The sequence below is a fragment of the Haliotis asinina genome, chromosome 14 (genome assembly GCF_037392515.1).
Source record: "Haliotis asinina isolate JCU_RB_2024 chromosome 14, JCU_Hal_asi_v2, whole genome shotgun sequence".
NCBI classification, from domain to species: domain Eukaryota; kingdom Metazoa; phylum Mollusca; class Gastropoda; order Lepetellida; family Haliotidae; genus Haliotis; species Haliotis asinina.
Window position 1 is genome coordinate 55066872 of NC_090293.1, and position 24272 is coordinate 55091143.

General features: G+C 43.0%; 2 protein-coding genes across 2 annotated transcripts in view; one reads left to right on the forward strand and one right to left on the reverse strand.

The window, feature by feature from the left end:
• Positions 1 to 211: 211 nt before the first annotated feature.
• The window catches only part of LOC137261177 (di-N-acetylchitobiase-like), a 34442-nt gene continuing 10381 nt past the window's right edge, over positions 212 to 24272 (forward strand). Inside the window, exons 1-7 of the mRNA XM_067798883.1 lie at positions 212 to 510; positions 1922 to 2063; positions 11875 to 12089; positions 12229 to 12406; positions 12579 to 12676; positions 13038 to 13220; positions 18374 to 18467. Coding sequence (XP_067654984.1) covers positions 361 to 510; positions 1922 to 2063; positions 11875 to 12089; positions 12229 to 12406; positions 12579 to 12676; positions 13038 to 13220; positions 18374 to 18467 — 1060 coding nt within the window. The 5' untranslated portion in view covers positions 212 to 360. The remainder of the gene's footprint in view (positions 511 to 1921; positions 2064 to 11874; positions 12090 to 12228; positions 12407 to 12578; positions 12677 to 13037; positions 13221 to 18373; positions 18468 to 24272) is intronic.
• LOC137261967 (uncharacterized) lies at positions 10626 to 11640 on the reverse strand (the record flags this gene model as incomplete). Its single annotated transcript, XM_067799774.1, is given in 4 exon segments — positions 10626 to 10823; positions 10825 to 10833; positions 11060 to 11122; positions 11545 to 11640. Coding segments are annotated over 4 exon segments (366 nt in total), but the record flags the coding sequence as incomplete, so codon positions are not given.

Below are 24272 nucleotides of genomic sequence, written 5' to 3' on the forward strand. Positions count from 1 at the left end.
AAAACCCAAAAAAACTTTAGCTCTAAAACAATATGTTGTATATGTATATCTGACTGCTTGAATGTAAGCTGAAAACAGTCCAGCGCTTACTGACATAGATCTAAGCACAAAAAAAGATTCTCGCTTGTCACGGAAAGATTCTGAATAAGCTGTCAGTCAGTCGTTGCGCAGTTGCGGTGTGAAACCAGTTGCTGGGGAACTAGTATACGCTCACACGAATGGCGGCTGGCATGCCTATGGACAGCGACACCTGGTCCGTGGAGTGATTGCCGAGATTTATCGCTGTAACCAGAAACACACCCATCATAATCATTTCTCATATTTGCGTTTTTTTATTACATTCGTTGACAAGGACTAGGGATGGCGTTTACCTCAGTGTACACCTGTGCTTACCTGTTGGTGATAGGAATGTCGGCTCTCATCAGTTCATCTGCTGGCGCGGTGGTGTGCCCCTGCAAGACGAAGAATGGATGTGTTCGTCCAAACCGTATGAAGTCTACAGATAAAGAGGTACTGGTATCTCGATTCCGCAATTTAGTCTTGGTGATAGGGTGTCTCAGAGTATTAAAGCCAGTTCAAAGACAAAACGCGGAAGTGGGGTCAAACCTAGACTTGCCTCGGCTCTTAACTTTATAGATGATGTAGACTTTAGTGATTGAATATTGCTAATCTGTAACGTTATTTGGTGCCCTGTTATGTTTTTGTCATTAGTGCCAATCAAATTCAGTTTTTAAAATGTTTGTTTGTCTGTGTGCGTTTTATTCATTGGTATTTATGATCAAATATTTGAGAAAACTTGGTATCTAAATTCTAATTGACATGATAGCTTTGTCATAAATGTGACCTTCATTTCGGTGTGACTGTGAATCTATGAAGATTACTGGTTACAATGTTAGATTTCTGTCCTAAATGTGAATGTACATGCTGATGTGGGTGGACTAGTTATTCGCACATTCAGCTGATGAGTCACCTGCCTCTGTTCTACTTTTACACTTTACACATGACCATGACAGGTTGCAGTGGGTACAAAATGAAATGGATAGAAACTCTTGAATAAATGAAAATAACAATAAATACTTTTCAGTCCACAAAAACAAACCAGTTTATAACCTATGTGACATTGTGCATTTTATGTAAAAAGAAAACAGCAAATTTTGTTCAATGCTTTAGGACAGCAGGAATGAAAACAGTTATTAAGTCATGATTGCTCCCAGTTATAATGCCTGGCAAGATTACCTTCAGGTTTGTTTTACCCATAAACATATTAATGATGCTGATGCAGAATTGGAGTCTATGACATTGTTGAACCGTATCCGTAAACCTTTTGCAGTAAGTTGCCTAGAACAATGAGGAACGTGTTCCTCATGATCATATCTAAGTTTGCTAAGTATGAGTTACGCCAGAGTTGACCATGTTAAGGATTTATAGATTGTCCATTTGGGTGTTTTGCTGTGCCTGATGAATAATTTCTACCTGGATTGAAAATATTCTCTAATGTGGAAACAAACTGCAAAGTGTGTCTGACAGAGACAGTTAAACCATGTACTTGTTCATTATGGTCAGTCATTGCTTGTGTTGAGTCAACTCTTAACAAGTTAACCGTTTGCTTAAAGGGAAGTTTGTTCATTGACGTTATAACTTGTCAAAGTGATATTATTTTAAGGAACAGAATGCTGTATGGCACTGGACTGACATAAGCCAGACAGGAATTATCATGTGAAATAAAGGAAACAAACCAAAGACTGATGTGGAAAACAGGTAGTTGATGGTTTGAAAACAACTGTTTGGAGTCAGCTATGACAACCCAGCCAGAGCTGTACAGTGTTTTCAGTGTAGAGATGTTTGTTGTGACAAATGTCAGGTCTGTTTAAGTCTATGATATGATTCAAACCATGGCAATGACATTGGTTATTGTTGACAGGTATTTGTTGTCACAAACGGAAGTGCAGACTACAAGACCTGGGAATGGGGCTCCCTGACATCGGTCATTGCCACGGAGGACAACGTCAACACTGACATCATGTGTTTTGCTCACCAGATGCATAAGAAATATGGCTTCATGGGTAATTATTACAGGAACATGCATGTAGTGAACATTGGGAAACATTCTTCCGTTGGTTCCTCATGGAGTATTTCCCATACGAAACAGTACAGTCAACTCTCGTCTGTCTGACACTCAATGATCTGACATTCACATTAATCCGACCAAAAATTAGGGAACCATTTAAAACAGTGATTATTGCTCTCCTTAATGCGACATTCTCGCATTCTGACTCTGACACACCAAGCTAGCAAGTGATTATTCTAAATACATTGTAAAAACATTTGTTAATCCAACAATCAACACAGCTGGTCAGATAATCTGACCGTAAACAAACAGTCACACATGGGTGGTAATTAACATGTTCCTTACTGGCTGCTGCTTGACACCACTGTGGGTGAACATCACACTTGTTAATTACAAACACAAGATAATTAATCGAGACGATTTAATCAAGAAATAACAATAGAGCAAGCTGTATAAAATGCTTACAACCGACCTGAGTTTTTCATCACGACAAGATGTCTGTCACGGGAACACCACTTGCTAAGCGAGGACAAGTAGAAATTACGCCATTGATCAAGAAAGAAATCTGACTTTTGAAGAGAGACAAACCCCAGACAACACAACAACAAGTCATCACTTTTGTCGAGCAGAAGGTTGATGTGAAGATTGGACGATCAACTGTATCTGACATCCTGAAGCAGTCTGCTGAGTGGTTGAGCATATCTACGACTGATTCCAATACTTCAAGAGCTGAAAAAACCCAGCAGGAGGATCTTGAAAAGGCGTTATTTTTGTGGTTTACTGATGTTAGGAGTAGGTCAGTTCATGTGAATGTTGAACTGTTAAGAGAACAGGCTAAGATTCTAGGGGAGAAATTAGGAGTTACTGAATTTTTTACTTACCTTATCATAGGTCTAAAACATATTACCTCAAGCTTCGCTTGACAGGAAATCTGACGGAGATGAATTGCATTCAAACTTGAATGGCTACCTCACAATTACGACGTCAGGATACGGAAGTATCTGGATCTCCTCACTGCGCATGCGCGTGGATTCCTCGAAAACTTCACTTTTACTTCAAGCGTTGTCTGAGACAGACGGTTGTGGATTGCATAGATTTTTTTTTCTTGATCGAATAAAGTCATAACTTTTTCGATATTTGCTTGTTTTTTTCCAAGAGTTTTGGAGTTGGTATGTATTCTTTCTATCATTGTGTCGATTTTACATGTAATTGTAAAGTTTTACACATGCGGGCTACCTTGCGTGACACATGTCATCATGTCTTAATTTTTTCCGTGCATTTACCTCTGTGTGTTTCTCGGATGGTTATTTGTTACGTTAGGGCATTTATTTTCTTTCTTTGATGCCCTCCTCAGTCAGGATTATTCAATCTATTGCTTTGTGCAGCTAAGGTGATAGTCATTTCACTTGTCCATTGCACACGTGTAGCACGATGTGTGGCGCGGTCCATTTTGTGTTAAGGGGGGTTTGTTTTCCACCCTGTTTTATTAGAATGTTATTTCGTTTGCTACAGCTGTTGTGTATGACACGACATTTTTGTCAGATTTGCAAGAGTCATAAATCCGGCAAGGATCCCCACGCTGTTTGTCCGGATTGTGCGGCGGTACCTGCTCCTTAAGTCAGAGGTGCTCGGTGTGTGCAGACCTCTCTCCAAAAGACTTCAAGACCTTTTTAGTAGTTGTTAAAAAGAGAAGGTCTCAACAACTTAGGAAGATGTCCAGATCCCCAGCATCATCGGCGGGCTCTAGACTGTCTCTTCCCAGCTCACCAGAGAATCTACCATCGGACTTCCCTTCGTCTCGTTTGGGAACGCCTGTTCTTCTGGGGGCATGTCAGACGCCTGAGCTGTCACAGGCGCCGAGGTCTGGCGCTGCGCCTGCTCCGTCATCTATTCAGCTTTCAGTGCTTACGCCTATGCCTACGCCTTTGCCTTCCACCCAGGCAGGTGGTTGGGTTGATGTGACGAGGTCAGACGCCCTTGCTCATCCCAAAGTATAGAGGATTCTTAGGGTGCTCCTGGTGCCTACCCCCGGATTAATGCCAGGCGCATCTAACGTGACACCGCTGATTGGCTCAACTCAGCTTGGATCAGACTTGGTAGCTTCTGCAGACCGTCATCTGGATCGGAGATGTTTGCTTTTGGTAGCGCTAACAATGTGCCTTGGGATAGGAGATGTTCAGAGTTTTCTGGTGGTAGGAGATCGTGATCTAGGAGCAGTAGTTCATCGAGTGCTTGCAGACGCCGACGCTCAACGTCTAGATCGCTGGAGCGCCGTGGTAGATCGGCCTATCGTAGGCACAGAGATAGACAGTCTAGGTCTACATCAGGATCGCCACATCCTAGGCAGTCATCCTTCAGGGGGCGCATGCCGGAGCGTAAGTCTACTGTGTCGTGGATGGCAGACGAAGAACAGTGTTTTTCCCCTGACTACAAGGAGGATCCTACACAGCTTGAGGATGCTGAGGGGTCCTGCTTGCCTTTATCTGCTGTTTTCGATTGGATTGCCGATAGGCTCCCGGACTGCCCTTCGCCTATGTCTGGTGTTAACAATGACAAGGCTATTAGGATTGAGCCGGAACTGTTGATCCCGCCTCACCCCATGGTAGCAGATGCTATTTCTTCGCTGTGCTCTTTGGGGACGCTATACTGGAGGTATATAAAGAACATGCCGACCTCAGGAATACGGAGGTCTCATTGTCGGCTTTTGAGGCGCTATCTTCTGCCTTTCGTGGCAGATTGGGATCACAAGAAGGGGGCAGAAGGCGCTACATCCCCTAGGAGGGAATCAGTCAGATCAGCCTTTTCCAGAGGTCGATGCCAGAAATGTGTGTCCTCGGAACGCCACACAACTGTCGACATCAACAGAGACGCTTCCGCCACTCGGGGCAGAGGGAGAGGCAAGCGCCCCTATTCAAGACGTTGAGGGCGTTACCTGTCACGACTGGTACCTCCTGCCACCAGCCGTGCCAGTATTCCCAACACCAGTAGGTGGGAGACTTGGAATCTTCTGGAGGAACTGGCCTATCCTCGGGGATTACTATGTGAACGGAATTCTAAAGAGAGGCTACAAACTTCCCTTAGTTCGACCCCCGCCGTTAACATCACGCCCAGAGGTACGGATGTACTCAGAGTCGCAAAGTCTGCTGTTGAGGGACAACATCACAGTGTTGCTGGGAAAGTGCGACATGGAGGAAGTACCGGCCCCACACCTCTCACCAGGGTTCTACTCGCAGATCTTCCTCGTTCCCAAGAAAGACAAGTTCCGAATGATTCACAACATGGCGGCTTTCAACGATTGTTATCTGATGGAGCCGCCACACTTCAAGATGATCTCCCTGGAACAGCTACGACTCAAGTTGGCTCCGGGTGCATGGTTGTGCAGCCTGGACATTCAAGATGCTTACCTACATGTCCCGATCCATCCCGCGCACAGAAAGTTTCTCAGGTTTGTGTTCGGGGGTCACCATTACCAGTGGCGAGTTCTGCCGTTTGGCATATCTACGACCCCATGGTTATTCACCAGGATCATGACTCCCATCACTCGCTATCTGCACCTACGGCAGACAGAGTTCGATCCGTACATCGACGACTGTCTCCTCAATCATGGCGAACCTCAGTTGCTATGCAGACATCTGGACTTTGCCATTCGTCTGCTGGAGCAGCTGGGGTGGCTGCTAAACAGGGAGAAGTCACCGTTGCAACCTACCCAGGAGCTTTTATTCATCAGGGGCCTCATCCAGATGCAGGTCGATCGAGTTCGGATTCCGCTCGATCGTTGGGAGAAGATTTCCCGTTTTGTCAGAGCCTTTACGCCTAAGAGAGTGGCAGGCGCTCCTGGGTCTCCTCATGTCAGCGCAGGATCTAACGCGCAGGGGACGGCTAATGCTGCGTCCACTCCAAGGTTGGGGAGCGCACTTAGGTGACCAGACGTGGTTCGACGTGGAGGCAGGTTGGCACATTAACAACCTGGAATTAGAGGCGGTAATTCAGGCCTTAGATCATTGGGTACCACTTCTGGGTCACTCCAATGTGCTGATCATATCAGACAACTCGACTGTGGTATGGCTGATCCGGAAGCAGGGTACGACAAGATCCAGGTCCCTGCTAGATCAGATGTTTCTACTGGCCAGCATGTTGGACGCAAACAACATCGAGATAAGAGCCTGACACATTCTGGGTTGCAGGAATGTGCAAACCGATGCACTTTCTCGTCCAGGAAAACCGTCTCCAACCGAGTGGATGCTCCACCCGGAGATGTTCCATCTCATATGCAGAGAGCACAGACGTCCACTAATAGATCTCTTCGCCACAAAGTTCAACACACAACTCCCGGTTTATGTGTCTCCAGTACCAGACCCAGCAGCGTGGGCGACTGACGCTCTATCCCTGTCATGGGAGGGGTTCGACGCTTACGCCCTCCCACCCCGTGTTGATGCCAGCGGTAGTGGCGAAGCTCAAATTGACAGAGAAGATACGTCTGCTTTTGGTTGCGCCCTGGTGGCCAACCTGGACGTGGTTTCCGGAGTTATGCCATCTCGCAGGAGGAAGCCCGTTCCAGGTTCCAGAGTGGGACCGACTGTTGCGTCATCCTCACAGTTGGCTGCTGCATCCGGACCCAGCGCGGTTTCATCTGTGCGCTTGGTCCATTTGCAAAGGACGTTAAAAGCCAAGGGTTATTCATCGCAAGTGGGAAAGATTATTGCCAAGGCGCATAGACCTTCCACCAGATCACTTTATGATGATAAGTGGTCTACCTATGAGAGTTTTTGCACCCAGAAGTCGCAGGATCCTCTTACAGCATCGCCCCAGTTTATAGTTTTTACGATATTTGCGCTGCTCGAAGAAACTCAGAGGAAGCACGATTAGTACCTATTTGTCAGCATTAAAAACAGTACTGGCTGTGAGGTGACAGAAGGGTCTCTAAGATCCTGGAATTGGTGGCGATGTTGAAAGCGTTTAAGCTGGAGGACCAGAAAGTCAAGTTTTGCCCTCCAGCTTGGGACTTGAATGTCGTACTCCAACATTTGAGAGGTCAGCCATATGAACCCTTGGAGTCAACATCCTTTGAACTGCTTACTAGGAAAACAGTTTTCTTACTGGCCTTAGCTACGGCAGCTAGGGTCAGTGAGATAAACGCCCTGGACGTGACTAGAGTGCGCTTCGAACAGACAGGGTGTAGCACACCTAGGACTTCATGGGATTTCCTGGTTGAAAACCAGCTGCCAGGCCAGCCGGACAGATTGTTTTCTATCCTGCCTATTTCATCTATAGTCGGGCCGGAGGATAGAGCAGAACTCTTACTGTGTCCAGTCCGGGCGTTGAAGCTGTACATTAGAAAGTCTGCACCGCGTCGAGGTACTAGGAAGAGATTGTTCCTACCCATCTCGACGGCGGCTAAAGGGGAAGTTAGTAGAAACACCATAGCGCTCTGGTTGAGGCAGACTATTCTAGCGGCGTATGATGCTCAGAGTCTCCCTCACCCGACAGCTAATAACCCTCATGAGATCTGGGCATTAGTGTCGACCATGGCCCTGCACAGAAATGTTCAGTTCCCGATATCATGGCCGGTTGTTTCTGGAAGTCGTCGTCGGTCTTCGCTAGTCATTACCTGCGTGACTTAGCAGTAGTGGACATGGAGGGACTGCAATCATTCAGACCGCTAGTAGTTGCTCAGCAACTTACTCGTCCGATTGCCCTTTAAAGTATGTTGTTCTTACCTTGGTCTATAGGGGTCTTGTACTCACATGAGATAAGATACCATACCCCTCCGGTGGTTAGTATGTGACTCGCTATTCTGATTCTGTTCCAGTTCCCGTTTGATGATGAGGTGATGGTAGATGCATCCCATGAGAGAATCAGTAGTGGTCCGTCTACCCCGAGGCATATGTGGGAATTATTGCACACTGGTGGTCCTCGGGAATCCGTCACCACCGTCCAGGCTGTTGTATCCATATGCTATAGACCTATGGTAAGGTAAGTAAAAAATTTATTAAAATCTAAATATTTTAGATATATAAAATTATTTACCTTACCATAGGGCGGTAACTCCCTCCCAACGCTGGATGCTCCTCCCCACTTCAGATTCTTCGGACCAGGAAGTAAAAGTGAAGTTTTCGAGGAATCGGCGCGCATGCGCAGTGAGGAGATCCAGATACTTCCGTATCCTGATGTCGTGATTGCAAGGTAGCCATTCAAGTTTGAATGCAATTCATCTCCGTCAGATCTTCTGTTAAGCGAAACTTGAGGTAAGATGCTATAGACCTATGGTAAGGTAAGTATTTAAATATCTAAAATATTTAGATTTTAATAATTTTGCCTACAGTAGTGGATGGGTGACCAGATTCAAGCAGAGACATGGAATTAAAATGCACAAAATTCATGGTGAATCAGCCTCAGCCCCTCAGATCGCTGTAGATGCAGGAAGAGAAGAATTCCAGCAAATCCTGGCAGAATGCAATCCGTGTGACATTTATAACTGTGATGAAACTGGTTTGTTTTACTAAAGTGAACCAAACTCCACACTCAGCACTTGCCCCTTGTCCAGTAAGAAACAATCAAAAGATCGCCTAATTGTTTTGCTTGTGGTGAACGCATCAGGCACTGACAAACCCAAACCACTGGTAATTTGGAAATGTAACAAGCCAAGTTGTTTTGGTAGAACTTTTGATCCTAATTCTGTGTGTCACTGGTATGCAAACAAGAAGGCTTTGATGACAGCGCTGATCTTCAAAGACTGAAATTTGACAAGCACATGCGCACACAGAGACGACAGGTGACATTACTGGTAGACGACGCCCCTTCCCATGCCTCTGTACATCTAACTAATGTCAAGCTTCATGTTCTGCCTCCCAGTACGACGTCCCACATTCAGCCCCGAGATGCCGGAATAACAAAGAACTTCAAACTTCTGTATAAGAAGCAATAGATGAAATTTCATCTTGACAACGCCAGCGCAGACACGCCTTTACCACTGGACATAAAACAAGCCCCACAGTTCATTCGATCAGCGTGAAGAGACGTGAAGCAGACAACAATCATAAACTGCTGGCGCCATACAAAAGTCCTCCCACCCACTGACAGCCAAATCGACTCCAAAGATGAACCGGCTGAACATGTCCAAGATCTACAAGAAACGCTTCACAAGCTATACCCGGATGCTCCTGTAATTGGAATATGATGCAAACTTGCCATGTGAGGAAGCCTTGACTGAATATGAAATTATGGAGATTGTCTGACCTACGTTTACTGCTGATGAGGAAATAAGCACTGAAGAAGACCAGACAACTGAGCCAGTGGTTCCCAAGCTATTTCAGGTCAAAACATCTTTGAACACACTGGAAACATTTCTGACACACCACTTAGATGTGTTTGGTGTTAGTGACCTTGACTTCCTTGACAGTTTGAAAACGAAATTGCCGAAGGCCTCCGAAAAAATTGAACAACAAAAAACAGTCAAAGACTTTTTTCAATAAATATAAATTATTGTTCAACAGACGTCCACATGCTAGTGTAGAAGCAGTTGTACGAAAACAGTAGCACATTCAACATCCGGTTAATAATGGCTGCTGATGTGTGGAAACAAACGTGGGTTCTGTGTCAATTTAGTTATGACATTCATGTGAATGTAGGTATGAATCTGATTGATTATATGATTTTATATGTATGTTATACCATCTATGAATGTTAATAAATGATAACAAGAATGTATTGTCATTATTTTTAATTACTGTTAATACTTTTACATACATAACTGGATGTAGTGTTTCGGATATGCATGCAACAGAATGGCAATCATGAATTTTAGTAAACAGTGATACATTGATATTATTACACAAATACATTAATCCGACATATTTCTCAACACCCACAAGTGTCAGATAAACGAGAGCTGACTGTAGTTCCATGTCAAGTGTTACGGATGTTGTATGGATTGGTGGTGCGTTTCACTGATACGTTTGTCTTGAAAATATCAATTCAGTAACCAGTGATTACAAAAGGCAGGCCATATAAGAAAGTGGTCCCATGGAACGTATCATATGTTTGGGATTCTTTAGTAAAGTACAGATTCTAGTACTTTTGTTGAGTGGAGTCCCATTGGGGACTCGAAACTACACCCTCAGAGTCGGGCACCTCATCACCAGTTCACAAGTCAGCTGTTTAACCCACTCAGCCCCCCCGACTTCCATCAGTGACTGAACAGGTTAGGTAGGTGACTCTGTGTGCTGTGATAAGGTGCCTGACACTGACTCTGAGAAGGTGTGGGTTCGAATCCCTGATGGGACTTAACTGAACAAAAGTGCTAGAATATGTACTTAACTACTTTACTAAGAAGATTTAATCCCAAATATAACATGTTTCAATAACCAGTGACAGCTAACATAAAACCGAACAGCGTAGTGGGTGAGTGGGGTTGTTTGTTGGGATGGGTGGGCAGGGTTGTTTGTTGGGATGGAGATGTGGGTTTGTTTGTTGGGATGGATGGGTGGGTTTGTTTGTTGGGATGTGGATGAGGGATTGTCTGTTGGTATGGGGTAAGTGGGGTTGTTTGTTGGGATGGTTAAGTGGGGTTGTTTCTTTGGATGGGGATGTGGGGTTGTTTGTTGGGATGGGGATGTGGGTTGTTTGTTGGTATGGGGAAGTAAGTTTTGTTGGGATGGGATGTGTGGTTGTTTGTTGTGATATGGATGTGGGGTTGTTTGTTGGGATGGGGATGTGGGGTTGTTTGTTGTGATGGGGATGTGGGGTTGTTTGTTGGGATGGGGATGTGGGTTGTTTGTTGGTATGGGGAAGTAAGTTTTGTTGGGATGGGATGTGTGGTTGTTTGTTGTGATATGGATGTGGGGTTGTTTGTTGGGATGGGGATGTGGGGTTGTTTGTTGTGATGGGGATGTGGGGTTGTTTGTTGGGATGGGGATGTGGGGTTGTTTGTTGTGATATGGATGTGGGGTTGTTTGTTGTGATGGGGATGTGGGGTTGTTTGTTGTGATATGGATGTGGGGTTGTTTGTTGGGATGGGGATGTGGGGTTGTTTGTTGGGATGGGGATGTGGGGTTGTTTGTTGTGATATGGATGTGGGGTTGTTTGTTGTGATGGGGATGTGGGGTTTGTTGGGATGGGGATGTAGGGTTGTTTGTTGTGATATGGATGTGGGGTTGTTTGTTGTGATGGGGATGTGGGGTTGTTTGTTGTAATGGGGATGTAGGGTTGTTTGTTGGGATGGGGATGTGGGGTTGTTTGTTGTGATATGGATGTGGGGTTGTTTGTTGTGATGGGGATGTGGGGTTGTTTGTTGTAATGGGGATGTAGGGTTGTTTGTTGGGATGGGGATGTGGGGTTGTTTGTTGTGATATGGATGTGGGGTTGTTTGTTGTGATGGGGATGTGGGGTTGTTTGTTGTAATGGGGATGTGGGGTTGTTTGTTGGGATGGGGATGTGGGGTTGTTTGTTGTGATATGGATGTGGGGTTGTTTGTTGTGATGGGGATGTGGGGTTGTTTGTTGTAATGGGGATGTAGGGTTGTTTGTTGGGATGGGGATGTGGGGTTGTTTGTTGGGATGAGGATGTGGGGTTGTTTGTTGGGATGGGGATGTAGGGTTGTTTGTTGTAATGGGGATGTGGGGTTGTTTGTTGTGATGGGGAAGTGGGATTGTTTGTTTGGATGTGGGTTTGCCAAATAGTTTGGTCTTCTGGTGGATCACCTTTGTGTGTTTGATAAGATTTTACAGATTGATGAAACTATAGCCTGTCTTGGTAGGTACAGCGAAACAAGACACTAGGACCCTGTTTCACAGACAGTTGTGTTTCAGTCCAGCTGGATTACAAGTCTGCTAACTCCAGTTCCCCTGAGTGGGTTGACCATGTCGTCAGCCGGAGGAACTCCTCCCATGCCGACTTTGTCACAGTGAAACTGATGGATGTCCTGAAGACCAAGGATGCGTCGATAGTGTCGAAGGTACAAGCAATCCTCATGGATCTCAAGAAAGCGCTCACTCCAAAGATACACTATGGACATCCCATAGAGGTAGGTACACTGTATCAGAAGCAACCTGCAATATAGTGGTCTTTCTTGTTGTTGCTGTCAGTCAGCCTTGGAAGCCTACTTCTGCCTTACCAAGTGCCTTAAAAACACAAATTCAGCAGGCATGTGGTGTATTTTATAGATGGTGTGTGTAGTGCCGTGGAAGCCGGCTTGCTACGGTGGTGACTGCAGCCTCACCCAGGGAACTCTGTATCACTCGTGTGATTGGCTCATGATTGATCCCAGCAGCTTTGAGTACCAGCATGAAGGAAGCGGGTGTAAAGCTCGAGCATCTGTGCCCTTCACAATGATCAGTCTAGGTAAGTGCTTGTTATTTAGTGTGCCTGCTATCCTGAGTGAGCCCCAGTAGTTCAAGGCATTGCGTCTCCAGTGGGAGGTGTTGGGATGGCCCAGTAGTGACATTTTCTAAACCTTTATGCTTTCTGTCTTGCCTGCCACCAAAAGTATCTGTGACCTTTCCTGCTTTACCAGGTGTGGATGAATATGCGTCAGTGGGCATCAATGAGGAGAGTATCATCATGGGCATCCCGTGGCATGGCTACAAGTACAACTGTAAACACTTCACATTTGTAAGTGGATCAGCAACTGCAGTAGTACTAACCTCTGTATGTCCAGCTGTCAGACTGACTGAATGAATACACAACCAGGTGACATGACTTTATGGTAATATGACTAAATAACCAGATGATGACATGACTGGATGATGACATGACTAAACAACATGACCAGATAATGATATGACTGAATGATGACATGATCAGATGATGACATGACTGAATGACATGACTAGATAATGACATGACTGAATGACATGACCAGATGATGACATGACTAAATGACATAACCAGATGATGACATAAATTAGATGACTCTGCTGAAACTTGACTGATTTTTGTGTTAACCCAAACTGACTAATTGATTTATTGGTAGGATATGGGCTTGAGTACCTGCACTCTCAAGGAAGTTACGAGCGAGGGACAAACTACGCCACACTGTGATGTTGCTGGGTCCAGGGAAATGATATCTGTCGGAGAATTACTTGACAACCATCCAGACGAGCTCACCAAGAGTTACTGGAACAAAGCCTACAAAGCTCCCATGTTTGACCATTGTGTAAGTTCTATAGTTATGTGGGCAGTTCCTGTGTTGATAGTTTGTTTGATGGGGTTGTATGGTTGTGATGAATATTGCTAGATGAGGGTTGTATGGTTGTGTTGGTAGTTGCTAGGTGGAGTTGTATGGTTGTGTTGATAGTTGCTAGATGGGGTTGTATTGATAGTTTCAAGATGGGGTGGTATAGTTGTGTTGATAGTTGCTTAATTGGGTTGTATGGTTGTGTTGGTAGTTGTTTGACTGGGTTGTATAGTTGTCTTGATAGTTGCTAGATGGGAGTTGTATTGTTGTGTTGATTGTTGCTAGGTGGAGTTGTATACTTGTGTTGACAGCTGTTTGATGGGGTTGTAATTCTGTATGGTTGTGTTGATTGTTGCCAGATGGAGTTTTATAGTTTTGTTGATTGTTGCTAAGTGGAGTTGTACAGTCGTGCCCCATTTATCCAAAGACTTGTGTTTTTATTGAAATTTTCGGATATCTGAATCACAGGCCATATGTATAAGAAATGTACACAGAAACGAACATAGTAGGCATCAGACACAATCTTTATTGATTACGGTGCATATAAACAAATATCAGTGTGTACAATGTCTCATACCTGTTCATGCTGTTATGCTCACTTGAAGAAATCAGTCATAGCCTTTTGCACTGGCTGTATAGAAAAGCGAGAGGACTTTCGTCAGTCAATTCGTCACTGTTGACATTCACAAGATCATCGGCAGTGACAGTCACAGTTACACAGGATCGTAGTACATCGCGAAGTTCCGACAAGGCCATGTCTACTTGTGGGTCCTCATTTGATTGGATAATATCCACCTGATGAATGCAGTTAGCAATTGTCTTTTTGCTCACAGCTGTCCAGACTTGCTTGATCATCCGGATTAATTAATTATGATGACCAACAAATTGACACGCCTCACAATTAACTCAATGTCACCTTGCTACTCAGACGTAATTAATCTTCTCACGCTTCAAAGACCGCCAACTTCTTTGTTACGGCACGCAAGGCCCTCAGTAATCGTGTGTGTAAACATGCAGGTGCTCAGCCATCCGCATATACGAGACAAAAATGCACATAATTTAGTGTTTTGTCTGTGAAAATGACCGTATGGTTACGGAAACCGGATTTCTGGATATGTGAGTAATTTTACAATGTTGTGAATTCGTTTTAAAGGGGCACTAATGCGGAGCAATTTCCGTGGACTGGTGTAAACTTTTGTTATTGTTTTTCTCCCATGACTACGCGGATGATATCCCAGAATTCGTGACTGGTTCGTGACCTCTGCTGCGTAGTCCTTATGCGCAATTGATAGTTTAATTATAGACAGATCAACTAAGGTGAAGTCATTTTTACTTCATTACAAATGTATTGTGAAAACAAATGAAACACTTTGAAGGTTAATCATCTGCCAGTGATAGAAATAGTAAAAAACTATTAGGACGGAAAAATAGCGAAGCCAATGTACGTCTCTATATTTTGTCTCATAACCCTAATTAGTTTATTGTATATTTGTATGATTTTGAAAATTACTAAAAGAACACACGGTCTGCTCATACTTATAGTACATTTCTAACATGACAGCAACATTTATACATTGTATCAGGAATACCCTACCTCTATGTAGACTCCCTGATTGTAAAGATTGCCAATGTGGATCCTATTTCACACACATACGCGATCTAGTGTGTGTTTTCTGTCATATAGATTCTGCTGAATGCAACAACAAATAAATTAAAACAAAATGCAAATAATGAATGTAAAACAGACTAATTTTATAGCAACAATGTCAGGATACTACCTTTTTCAGGAATGTATTCATCAATATCCACGTAAAAGAAATCGTATTCCATTCATCTGCAGCTGGTAAATAATCCTGCTTTGTGTTGTGTGTCTTACAACAGTCTAATTTGCGAAAAAGTAACACATCGTTTCACGTCTTTCACATTGGTGAAAAACTGAGAAACCTCTCATTGGTCACCCAAGATAGCACACCTGGCAACTAATTGTATGATGTCCGCCATTCTAAGTAATTTAGTTAACCAATAATGAGCAACCAATCAATCAACGCAAGGGTGGTTAATTCTTTGAAGGGAGGATGTTGTTTTAACACTCGCACTTTACGACAGGGGGTAGTCAGTATGAATTAGTACATCTACACACACTGCCTTTTGACGAATCCGCTAGAAGATAAAAGTAATTATTTAATCAGTGTGTTATCGGTTAATCCTTTGATCGATGTTTGTTTTTGTAACTCAGCTGATAAATCCTCTTGCATCACGTACATGCACATATTACATAACATGCAATGCATTTGTCATTGCAGACCTTAATTTATAATGTTGAGTATTTACACCAGACAGGAGAAATGCCAAATGGGAACCTTTGTTGAGTAACCGAAGTGATGGTACTACTAATTATACCAGTTATAAATTCATTAACTGACCATCCAGAGAATGATGACAAATAACACGTGTAGGTTTACACCATCAAACGCGAGTTACAGCAAGGAAGATGCAGCCTGAAAACACCTATGGGCCAAAACTGTTTTGAGGATACCAACGAAACTTTGTTACATAAGGAATACATGCTGGCATTAGGGTTTTTTTACGTAAGAAAATTTTCAGATTTCTCTACCAAAGGCAAAGTCATCATTTTTAGTTTACGAATTCAAATAAATCAACTGTGTGTTTTTATTATCATAAATAATAAACCAGGGTAGCTACCATAGCTACCAAAATTTAGGTATGATATTTGCTATCACAGCTGAACTAACACTCAAAACTACCTAAATATAAAGCTTTACAATCTTTCGGACTGAAACAAATGGCTTGCTACGTGCCTGTAGACATCATATTTTAACATAACATGATTAAATGTCGAGGATAGAAATTGGATCAAATTGGATCAGTCACTATACCATCCAAGCTTCCGAAAAAAAACTACACTGCTGGGATATTTTGTTACGATCAGACAAGGAATGCCGTAGATATTTTTAAATATTGGCATATGATGGGCATCTGGCCTCTTGACTGTTTAGGTAAAGAAATTCTGCTAATATGGACAGGAGCCCAGTCCCTTTGTCCATCACGGTCGAGGGAGCGGGCGCTGACCAATTTGCAGTTTGATTTCGTAATTAGACCGTTGGCGAGAAACATTATTCGCTCCGTATCAGTGCCCTTTTAAGGAATTTTCGTTCGGAAGGCGAGTTTTCCGGATATCTGAGGTTCGGATAAATGGGGCATGACTGTATAGTTGTGTTGATAATTGCTAGGTGGGGTTTTAGTTGTGTTGACAGTTGTTTGGTGGGATTGTATGGTTGTGTTGATAGTGCTTGGTGGGGTGGGGTTGTATAGTTGTGTTGATTGTTGCTAGATGGAGTTGTATAGTTGTGTTGATAATTGCTAGGTGAGGTTGTATAGTTGTGTTGATTGTTGCTAGATGGAGTTGTATAGTTGTGTTGATACTTGCTTGGTGGGGTTGTATAGTTGTGTTGATAGTTTCAAGATGGTCTGGTATAGTTGTGTTGATAGTTGCTTAATTGGGTTGTATGGTTGTGTTGGTAGTTGCTAGGTGGTTGTATGGTTGTTTCGATAGTTGCTAGATGGGAGTTGTGTAGTTGTGTAGAGAGTTGCTTAATTGGGTTGTATGGTTGTGTTGATTGTTGCTAGATGGGGTTGTATAATTGTGTTGATAGTTGTTTGGGATGTACAGTTGTGTTGATGGGGTTGTATGGTTGTGTTGATGGTTGTTTGATGAGGTTGTATGGTTGTGTTGATTGTTGCTAGATGAGGGTTGAATGGTTGTGTTGGTAATTGCTAGGTGGAGTTATATGGTTGTGTTGATAGTTGCTATATGGGGTTGCACAGTTGTATTGATAGTTTCAAGATGGGGTGGTATAGTTGTGTTGATACTTGCTTGGTGGGGTTGTATAGTTGTGTTGATAGTTTCAAGATGGTCTGGTATAGTTGTGTTGATAGTTGCTTAATTGGGTTGTATGGTTGTGTTGGTAGTTGCTAGGTGGTTGTATGGTTGTTTCGATAGTTGCTAGATGGGAGTTGTGTAGTTGTGTAGAGAGTTGCTTAATTGGGTTGTATGGTTGTGTTGATTGTTGCTAGATGGGGTTGTATAATTGTGTTGATAGTTGTTTGGGATGTACAGTTGTGTTGATGGGGTTGTATGGTTGTGTTGATGGTTGTTTGATGAGGTTGTATGGTTGTGTTGATTGTTGCTAGATGAGGGTTGAATGGTTGTGTTGGTAATTGCTAGGTGGAGTTATATGGTTGTGTTGATAGTTGCTATATGGGGTTGCACAGTTGTATTGATAGTTTCAAGATGGGGTGGTATAGTTGTGTTGATTGTTGCTTAATTGGGTTGTATGGGTTTTTTTTGTAGTTGCTAGGTGGTTGTATGGTTGTATCAATAGTTGCTAGAGGGGGGTTGTACAGTTATGTTGAGAGTCACTAAATTGGGTTGCATGGCTGCGTTGGTAGTTGCTAGATGGGGGTTGCATGGTTGTGTTGATAGTTGCTAGATGGGGGTTGCATGGTTGTGTTGATAGTTGTTTGATGGGATTGTATAGTTGTGATGATAGTTATTTGCTGGGGTTCTATAGTTGTGTTGACGGTTGTTTGATGGGATTGTATGGTTGTGTAGCTAGTTGTTAGATGGGGGTTGTATGGTTGTGTTGGTAGTTGCTAGGTGGATATGTGTAGTTGTGTTGCTAGTTGCTAGGTGGAGTTGTATAGTTGTGTTGATTTTTGCTAGATGGAGTTGTATAGTTGTGTTGACAGCTGTTTGATGGGGTTGTATGGTTGTGTTGATTGTTGCTAGGTGGGGTTGTATAGTTGTGTTGATAATTGGTTGGTGGGGTTTTATAGTTGTGTTGATAATTGGTATGTGGGGTTGTATGGTTGTGTTGATTGCTGCTAGATGGAGTTGTAGAGTTGTGTTGACAGTTGTTTGATGGGGTTGTATGGTTGTGTTGATTGTTGCTATGTGAGATTGTATGGTTGTGTTGATTGGTGCTAGGTGGAGTTGTATAATTGTGTTGACAGCTGTTTGATGGGGCTGTATGGTTGTGTTGATTGTTGCTAGGTGAGGTTGTATAGTTGTTTCTGAAGTGTCTGTCTGTTACTGCAGTTGTCTGTTCCAGATATCCAACATGTCCCAGTGTCACCAATACTGGTATGAGAATGTCCGAAGTCTCAGACTCAAGTATCAATATGTCCATGACTTTGGCCTCAAAGGTAATCAAGCTCTTCACTTGCAGATACACCTGTAGACTTACACCTGTATAGATACACCTGTAGACTTACACCTGTACAGATACACCTGTAGACTTACACCTGTATAGAACCAACTGTAGACTTACACCTGTGTAGATACACCTGTAGACTTACACATGTGTAGATACACTTGTAGACTTACACCTGTACAGATACACCTGTAGACTTACACCTGTGTAGATACACCTGTAGACTTACACCTGTGTAGATACACCTGTAGACTTACACCTGTGTAGATACACCTGTAGACTTACACCTGTACAGATACACCTGTAGACTTACACCTGTATAGATACACCTGTAGACTTACACCTGTATAGATACACCTGTAGACTTACACCTGTACAGATACACCTGTAGACTTACACCTGTATAGAACCAACTGTAGACTTACACCTGTGTAGATACACCTGTAGACTTACACATGTGTAGATACACTTGTAGACTTACACCTGTACAGATACACCTGTAGACTTACACCTGTGTAGATACACCTGTAGACTTACACCTGTGTAGATACACCTGTAGACTTACACCTGTGTAGATACACTTGTAGACTTACACCTGTGTAGATACACCTGTAGACTTACACCTGTATAGATACACCTGTAGACTTACACATGTGTAGATACACCTGTAGACTTACACCTGTGTAGATACACCTGTAGACTTACACCTGTATAGATACACCTGTAGACTTACACCTGTGTAGATACACCTGTAGACTTACACCTGTGTAGATACACTTGTAGACTTACACCTGTGTAGATACACCTGTAGACTTACACCTGTATAGATACACCTGTAGACTTACACATGTGTAGATACACCTGTAGACTTACACCTGTGTAGATACACCTGTAGACTTACACCTGTATAGATACACCTGTAGACTTACACATGTGTAGATACACTTGTAGACTTACACATGTGTAGATACACCTGTAGACTTACACATGTGTAGATACACTTGTAGACTTACACCTGTGTAGATACACCTGTAGACTTACACCTGTGTAGATACACTTGTAGACTTACACCTGTGTAGATACACCTGTAGACTTACACCTGTATAGATACACCTGTAGACTTACACATGTGTAGATACACCTGTAGACTTACACCTGTGTAGATACACCTGTAGACTTACACCTGTATAGATACACCTGTAGACTTACACCTGTGTAGATACACTTGTAGACTTACACCTGTGTAGATACACTTGTAGACTTACACCTGTGTAGATACACTTGTAGACTTACACCTGTGTAGATACACTTGTAGACTTACACCTGTGTAGATACACCTGTAGACTTACACCTGTGTAGATACACCTGTAGACTTACACCTGTATAGATACACCTGTAGACTTACACCTGTGTAGATACACCTGTAGACTTACACCTGTGTAGATACACTTGTAGACTTACACCTGTGTAGATACACCTGTAGACTTACACCTGTGTAGATACACTTGTAGACTTACACCTGTGTAGATACACTTGTAGACTTACACCTGTGTAGATACACTTGTAGACTTACACCTGTGTAGATACACCTGTAGACTTACACCTGTGTAGATACACTTGTAGACTTACACCTGTGTAGATACACCTGTAGACTTACACCTGTATAGATACACCTGTAGACTTACACATGTGTAGATACACCTGTAGACTTACACCTGTGTAGATACACCTGTAGACTTACACCTGTATAGATACACCTGTAGACTTACACATGTGTAGATACACTTGTAGACTTACACATGTGTAGATACACCTGTAGACTTACACATGTGTAGATACACTTGTAGACTTACACCTGTGTAGATACACCTGTAGACTTACACCTGTGTAGATACACTTGTAGACTTACACCTGTGTAGATACACCTGTAGACTTACACCTGTATAGATACACCTGTAGACTTACACATGTGTAGATACACCTGTAGACTTACACCTGTGTAGATACACCTGTAGACTTACACCTGTATAGATACACCTGTAGACTTACACCTGTGTAGATACACCTGTAGACTTACACCTGTGTAGATACACTTGTAGACTTACACCTGTGTAGATACACCTGTAGACTTACACCTGTATAGATACACCTGTAGACTTACACATGTGTAGATACACCTGTAGACTTACACCTGTGTAGATACACCTGTAGACTTACACCTGTATAGATACACCTGTAGACTTACACATGTGTAGATACACTTGTAGACTTACACATGTGTAGATACACCTGTAGACTTACACATGTGTAGATACACTTGTAGACTTACACATGTGTAGATACACCTGTAGACTTACACATGTGTAGATACACTTGTAGACTTACACCTGTGTAGATACACCTGTAGACTTACACCTGTATAGATACACCTGTAGACTTACACATGTGTAGATACACCTGTAGACTTACACATGTGTAGATACACCTGTAGACTTACACATGTGTAGATACACTTGTAGACTTACACATGTGTAGATACACCTGTAGACTTACACATGTGTAGATACACCTGTAGACTTACACCTGTATAGATACACCTGTAGACTTACACATGTGTAGATACACCTGTAGACTTACACATGTGTAGATACACCTGTAGACTTACACCTGTATAGATACACCTGTAGACTTACACCTGTATAGATACACCTGTAGACTTACACCTGTATAGAACCAACTGTAGACTTACACATGTGTAGATACACTTGTAGACTTACACCTGTATAGATACACCTGTAGACTTACACATGTGTAGATACACCTGTAGACTTACACCTGTATAGAACCAACTGTAGACTTACACATGTGTAGATACACTTGTAGACTTACACCTGTATAGATACACCTGTAGACTTACACATGTGTAGATACACCTGTAGACTTACACATGTGTAGATACACCTGTAGACTTACACATGTGTAGATACACCTGTAGACTTACACCTGTATAGATACACCTGTAGACTTACACATGTGTAGATACACCTGTAGACTTACACATGTGTAGATACACCTGTAGACTTACACCTGTATAGATACACCTGTAGACTTACACATGTGTAGATACACCTGTAGACTTACACATGTGTAGATACACCTGTAGACTTACACCTGTATAGATACACCTGTAGACTTACACCTGTATAGATACACCTGTAGACTTACACCTGTATAGAACCAACTGTAGACTTACACATGTGTAGATACACTTGTAGACTTACACCTGTATAGATACACCTGTAGACTTACACATGTGTAGATACACCTGTAGACTTACACCTGTATAGAACCAACTGTAGACTTACACATGTGTAGATACACTTGTAGACTTACACCTGTATAGATACACCTGTAGACTTACACATGTGTAGATACACCTGTAGACTTACACATGTGTAGATACACCTGTAGACTTACACATGTGTAGATACACCTGTAGACTTACACATGTGTAGATACACTTGTAGACTTACACCTGTATAGAACCAACTGTAGACTTACACCTGTAGACTTACACATGTGTAGATACACTTGTAGACTTACACCTGTATAGAACCAACTGTAGACTTACACCTGTAGACTTACACATGTGTAGATACACTTGTAGACTTACACCTGTATAGAACCAACTGTAGACTTACACCTGTAGACTTACACATGTGTAGATACACTTGTAGACTTACACCTGTATAGAACCAACTGTAGACTTACACCTGTAGACTTACACATGTGTAGATACACTTGTAGACTTACACCTGTATAGAACCAACTGTAGACTTACACCTGTAGACTTACACATGTGTAGATACACTTGTAGACTTACACCTGTATAGAACCAACTGTAGACTTACACCTGTATAGATACAATTGTAGACTTATACCTGTATAGAACCAACTGTAGACTTACACCTGTATAGATACAATTGTAGACTTACACCTGTAGACCTCTAGATTTACACCTATAGTAGTATTCCTGAATCGATACATATGCAGACTTAAACCTATGCATGTACACATGTAGACTTACACCTGTAGACTTACACCTGTATAGATGTACAAGTAGACTTGCATCTGTATAGATACAGCTTTAGACTTACATCTGTATAGATACACCTGTAGACTTACATCTGTAAAGAGATACCGGTGCTCTTGCATCTGTATAGATACACCTTTAGACTTACACCTGTATAGATACACCTGTAGACTTACATCTGTAAAGAGATACCGGTGCACTTGCATCTGTATAGATACAACTTTAGACTTACACCTGTACAGATACACCTGTAGACTTACATCTGTAAAGAGATACCGGTGCACTTCCATCTGTATACATACAACTTTAGACTTACACCTGTACAGATACACCTGTAGACTTACATCTGTAAAGAGACACCTGTGCACTTCCATCTGTATAGATACACCTTTGGACTTACATCTGTAGACATACACCTGTACAGATACACCTGTAGACTTACACCTGTATGGATGCACCTGTTGACTGCAAGCTGTCCTTCTGTTGTATACATACACTTGTCAGTCTCTTCAGATACACTTGTAGTCTTCAGTCTCTTTACATACACTTATAGTCTTCAGTCTCTTTACATACACTTATAGTCTTCAGTCTCTTCAGGTACACCCATAGTCTTCTGTCTGTTCAGATACAGCTGTATTTTTCAGATACACGTTTTGGTCTGTGTGCTCTGATACACCTGTAGTCTTCTGTGTGTTCTGAGACACCTGTATTCTTCCGTGTGTTCAGATAAACTTGTGTTCTTCAATCTTTTCAGATACACCTGTGTTCTTCAATCTGTTTAGATACACCTGTTTTCTTCAGTCTGTTCAGATATACCTATATTTTTCAGTCTGTTCAGATACACCAGTATTACTCATTCTGTTCAGATACACCTAATTTTTAACTTACCTTACCATAGGTCTTATGCATATTACCTCAAGCTTCGCTAGAAGAGATCAGACAGTCGTTGATTCGCCATGGATGTTTTGTCTGTAGCAGTTAACTCTGTATGACTTGCCAGTTTTGCACTATCTGCAAGGGGCAGAAATCTGCGAAAGATCCTCACCTTTGGTGCCTGGATTGTGCGTCTAAAGCCTGCTCTATTGATGGACTCTGCCAGTACTGTGAAGTGTTGTCAGTGGCAGACTTCAAGACGTTTCTGGCGGTTAGGAGGAAGCGGTTCACACAACGGAGAAGGATGTCGTCTCCAGCCTAATCTTTAGGATCTTTTCCGGAGGACCCTGAACTACCACCGCTTTCAGTGCCTGTGCCGACGCCTGGGATGGGGCCCTCGTCGGTGACACCTGTTCCTTCATCCCTGGAACCACCTCGCTTGGACTCCTTCGTGGACTTGTCCCACCCAGACACCTTGTCTCATCCGGAGGTCCAGAGGCTCCTGCGCTCCCTCCTGAAGCCCGGCGCTGCTGCGAGACCAGCGCCTACCCCGTCATCTACGCCAGAGGAGATCACGCTCCACATCTCCTAGGCATCGGCGATCCCATATCCCACAACGCAGTCTGCGGCGGCGCCCTTGGTCAAGCTCACGATCCCCACAACGCCCTTTGGAGAGGACTCTCTCATTTGCGTTCGTGGTCCAGATCACCCCGGCATTCCTCAAGGACTTGGCGCTTGCGGTCGCCTGAGCCACGTCGGGTCTCATCTAAGGAGTCTGCTGCTCGCGCATCAGCATCCTCTGCTACTCAGCGGCGTGAGTCAACTTCTGTG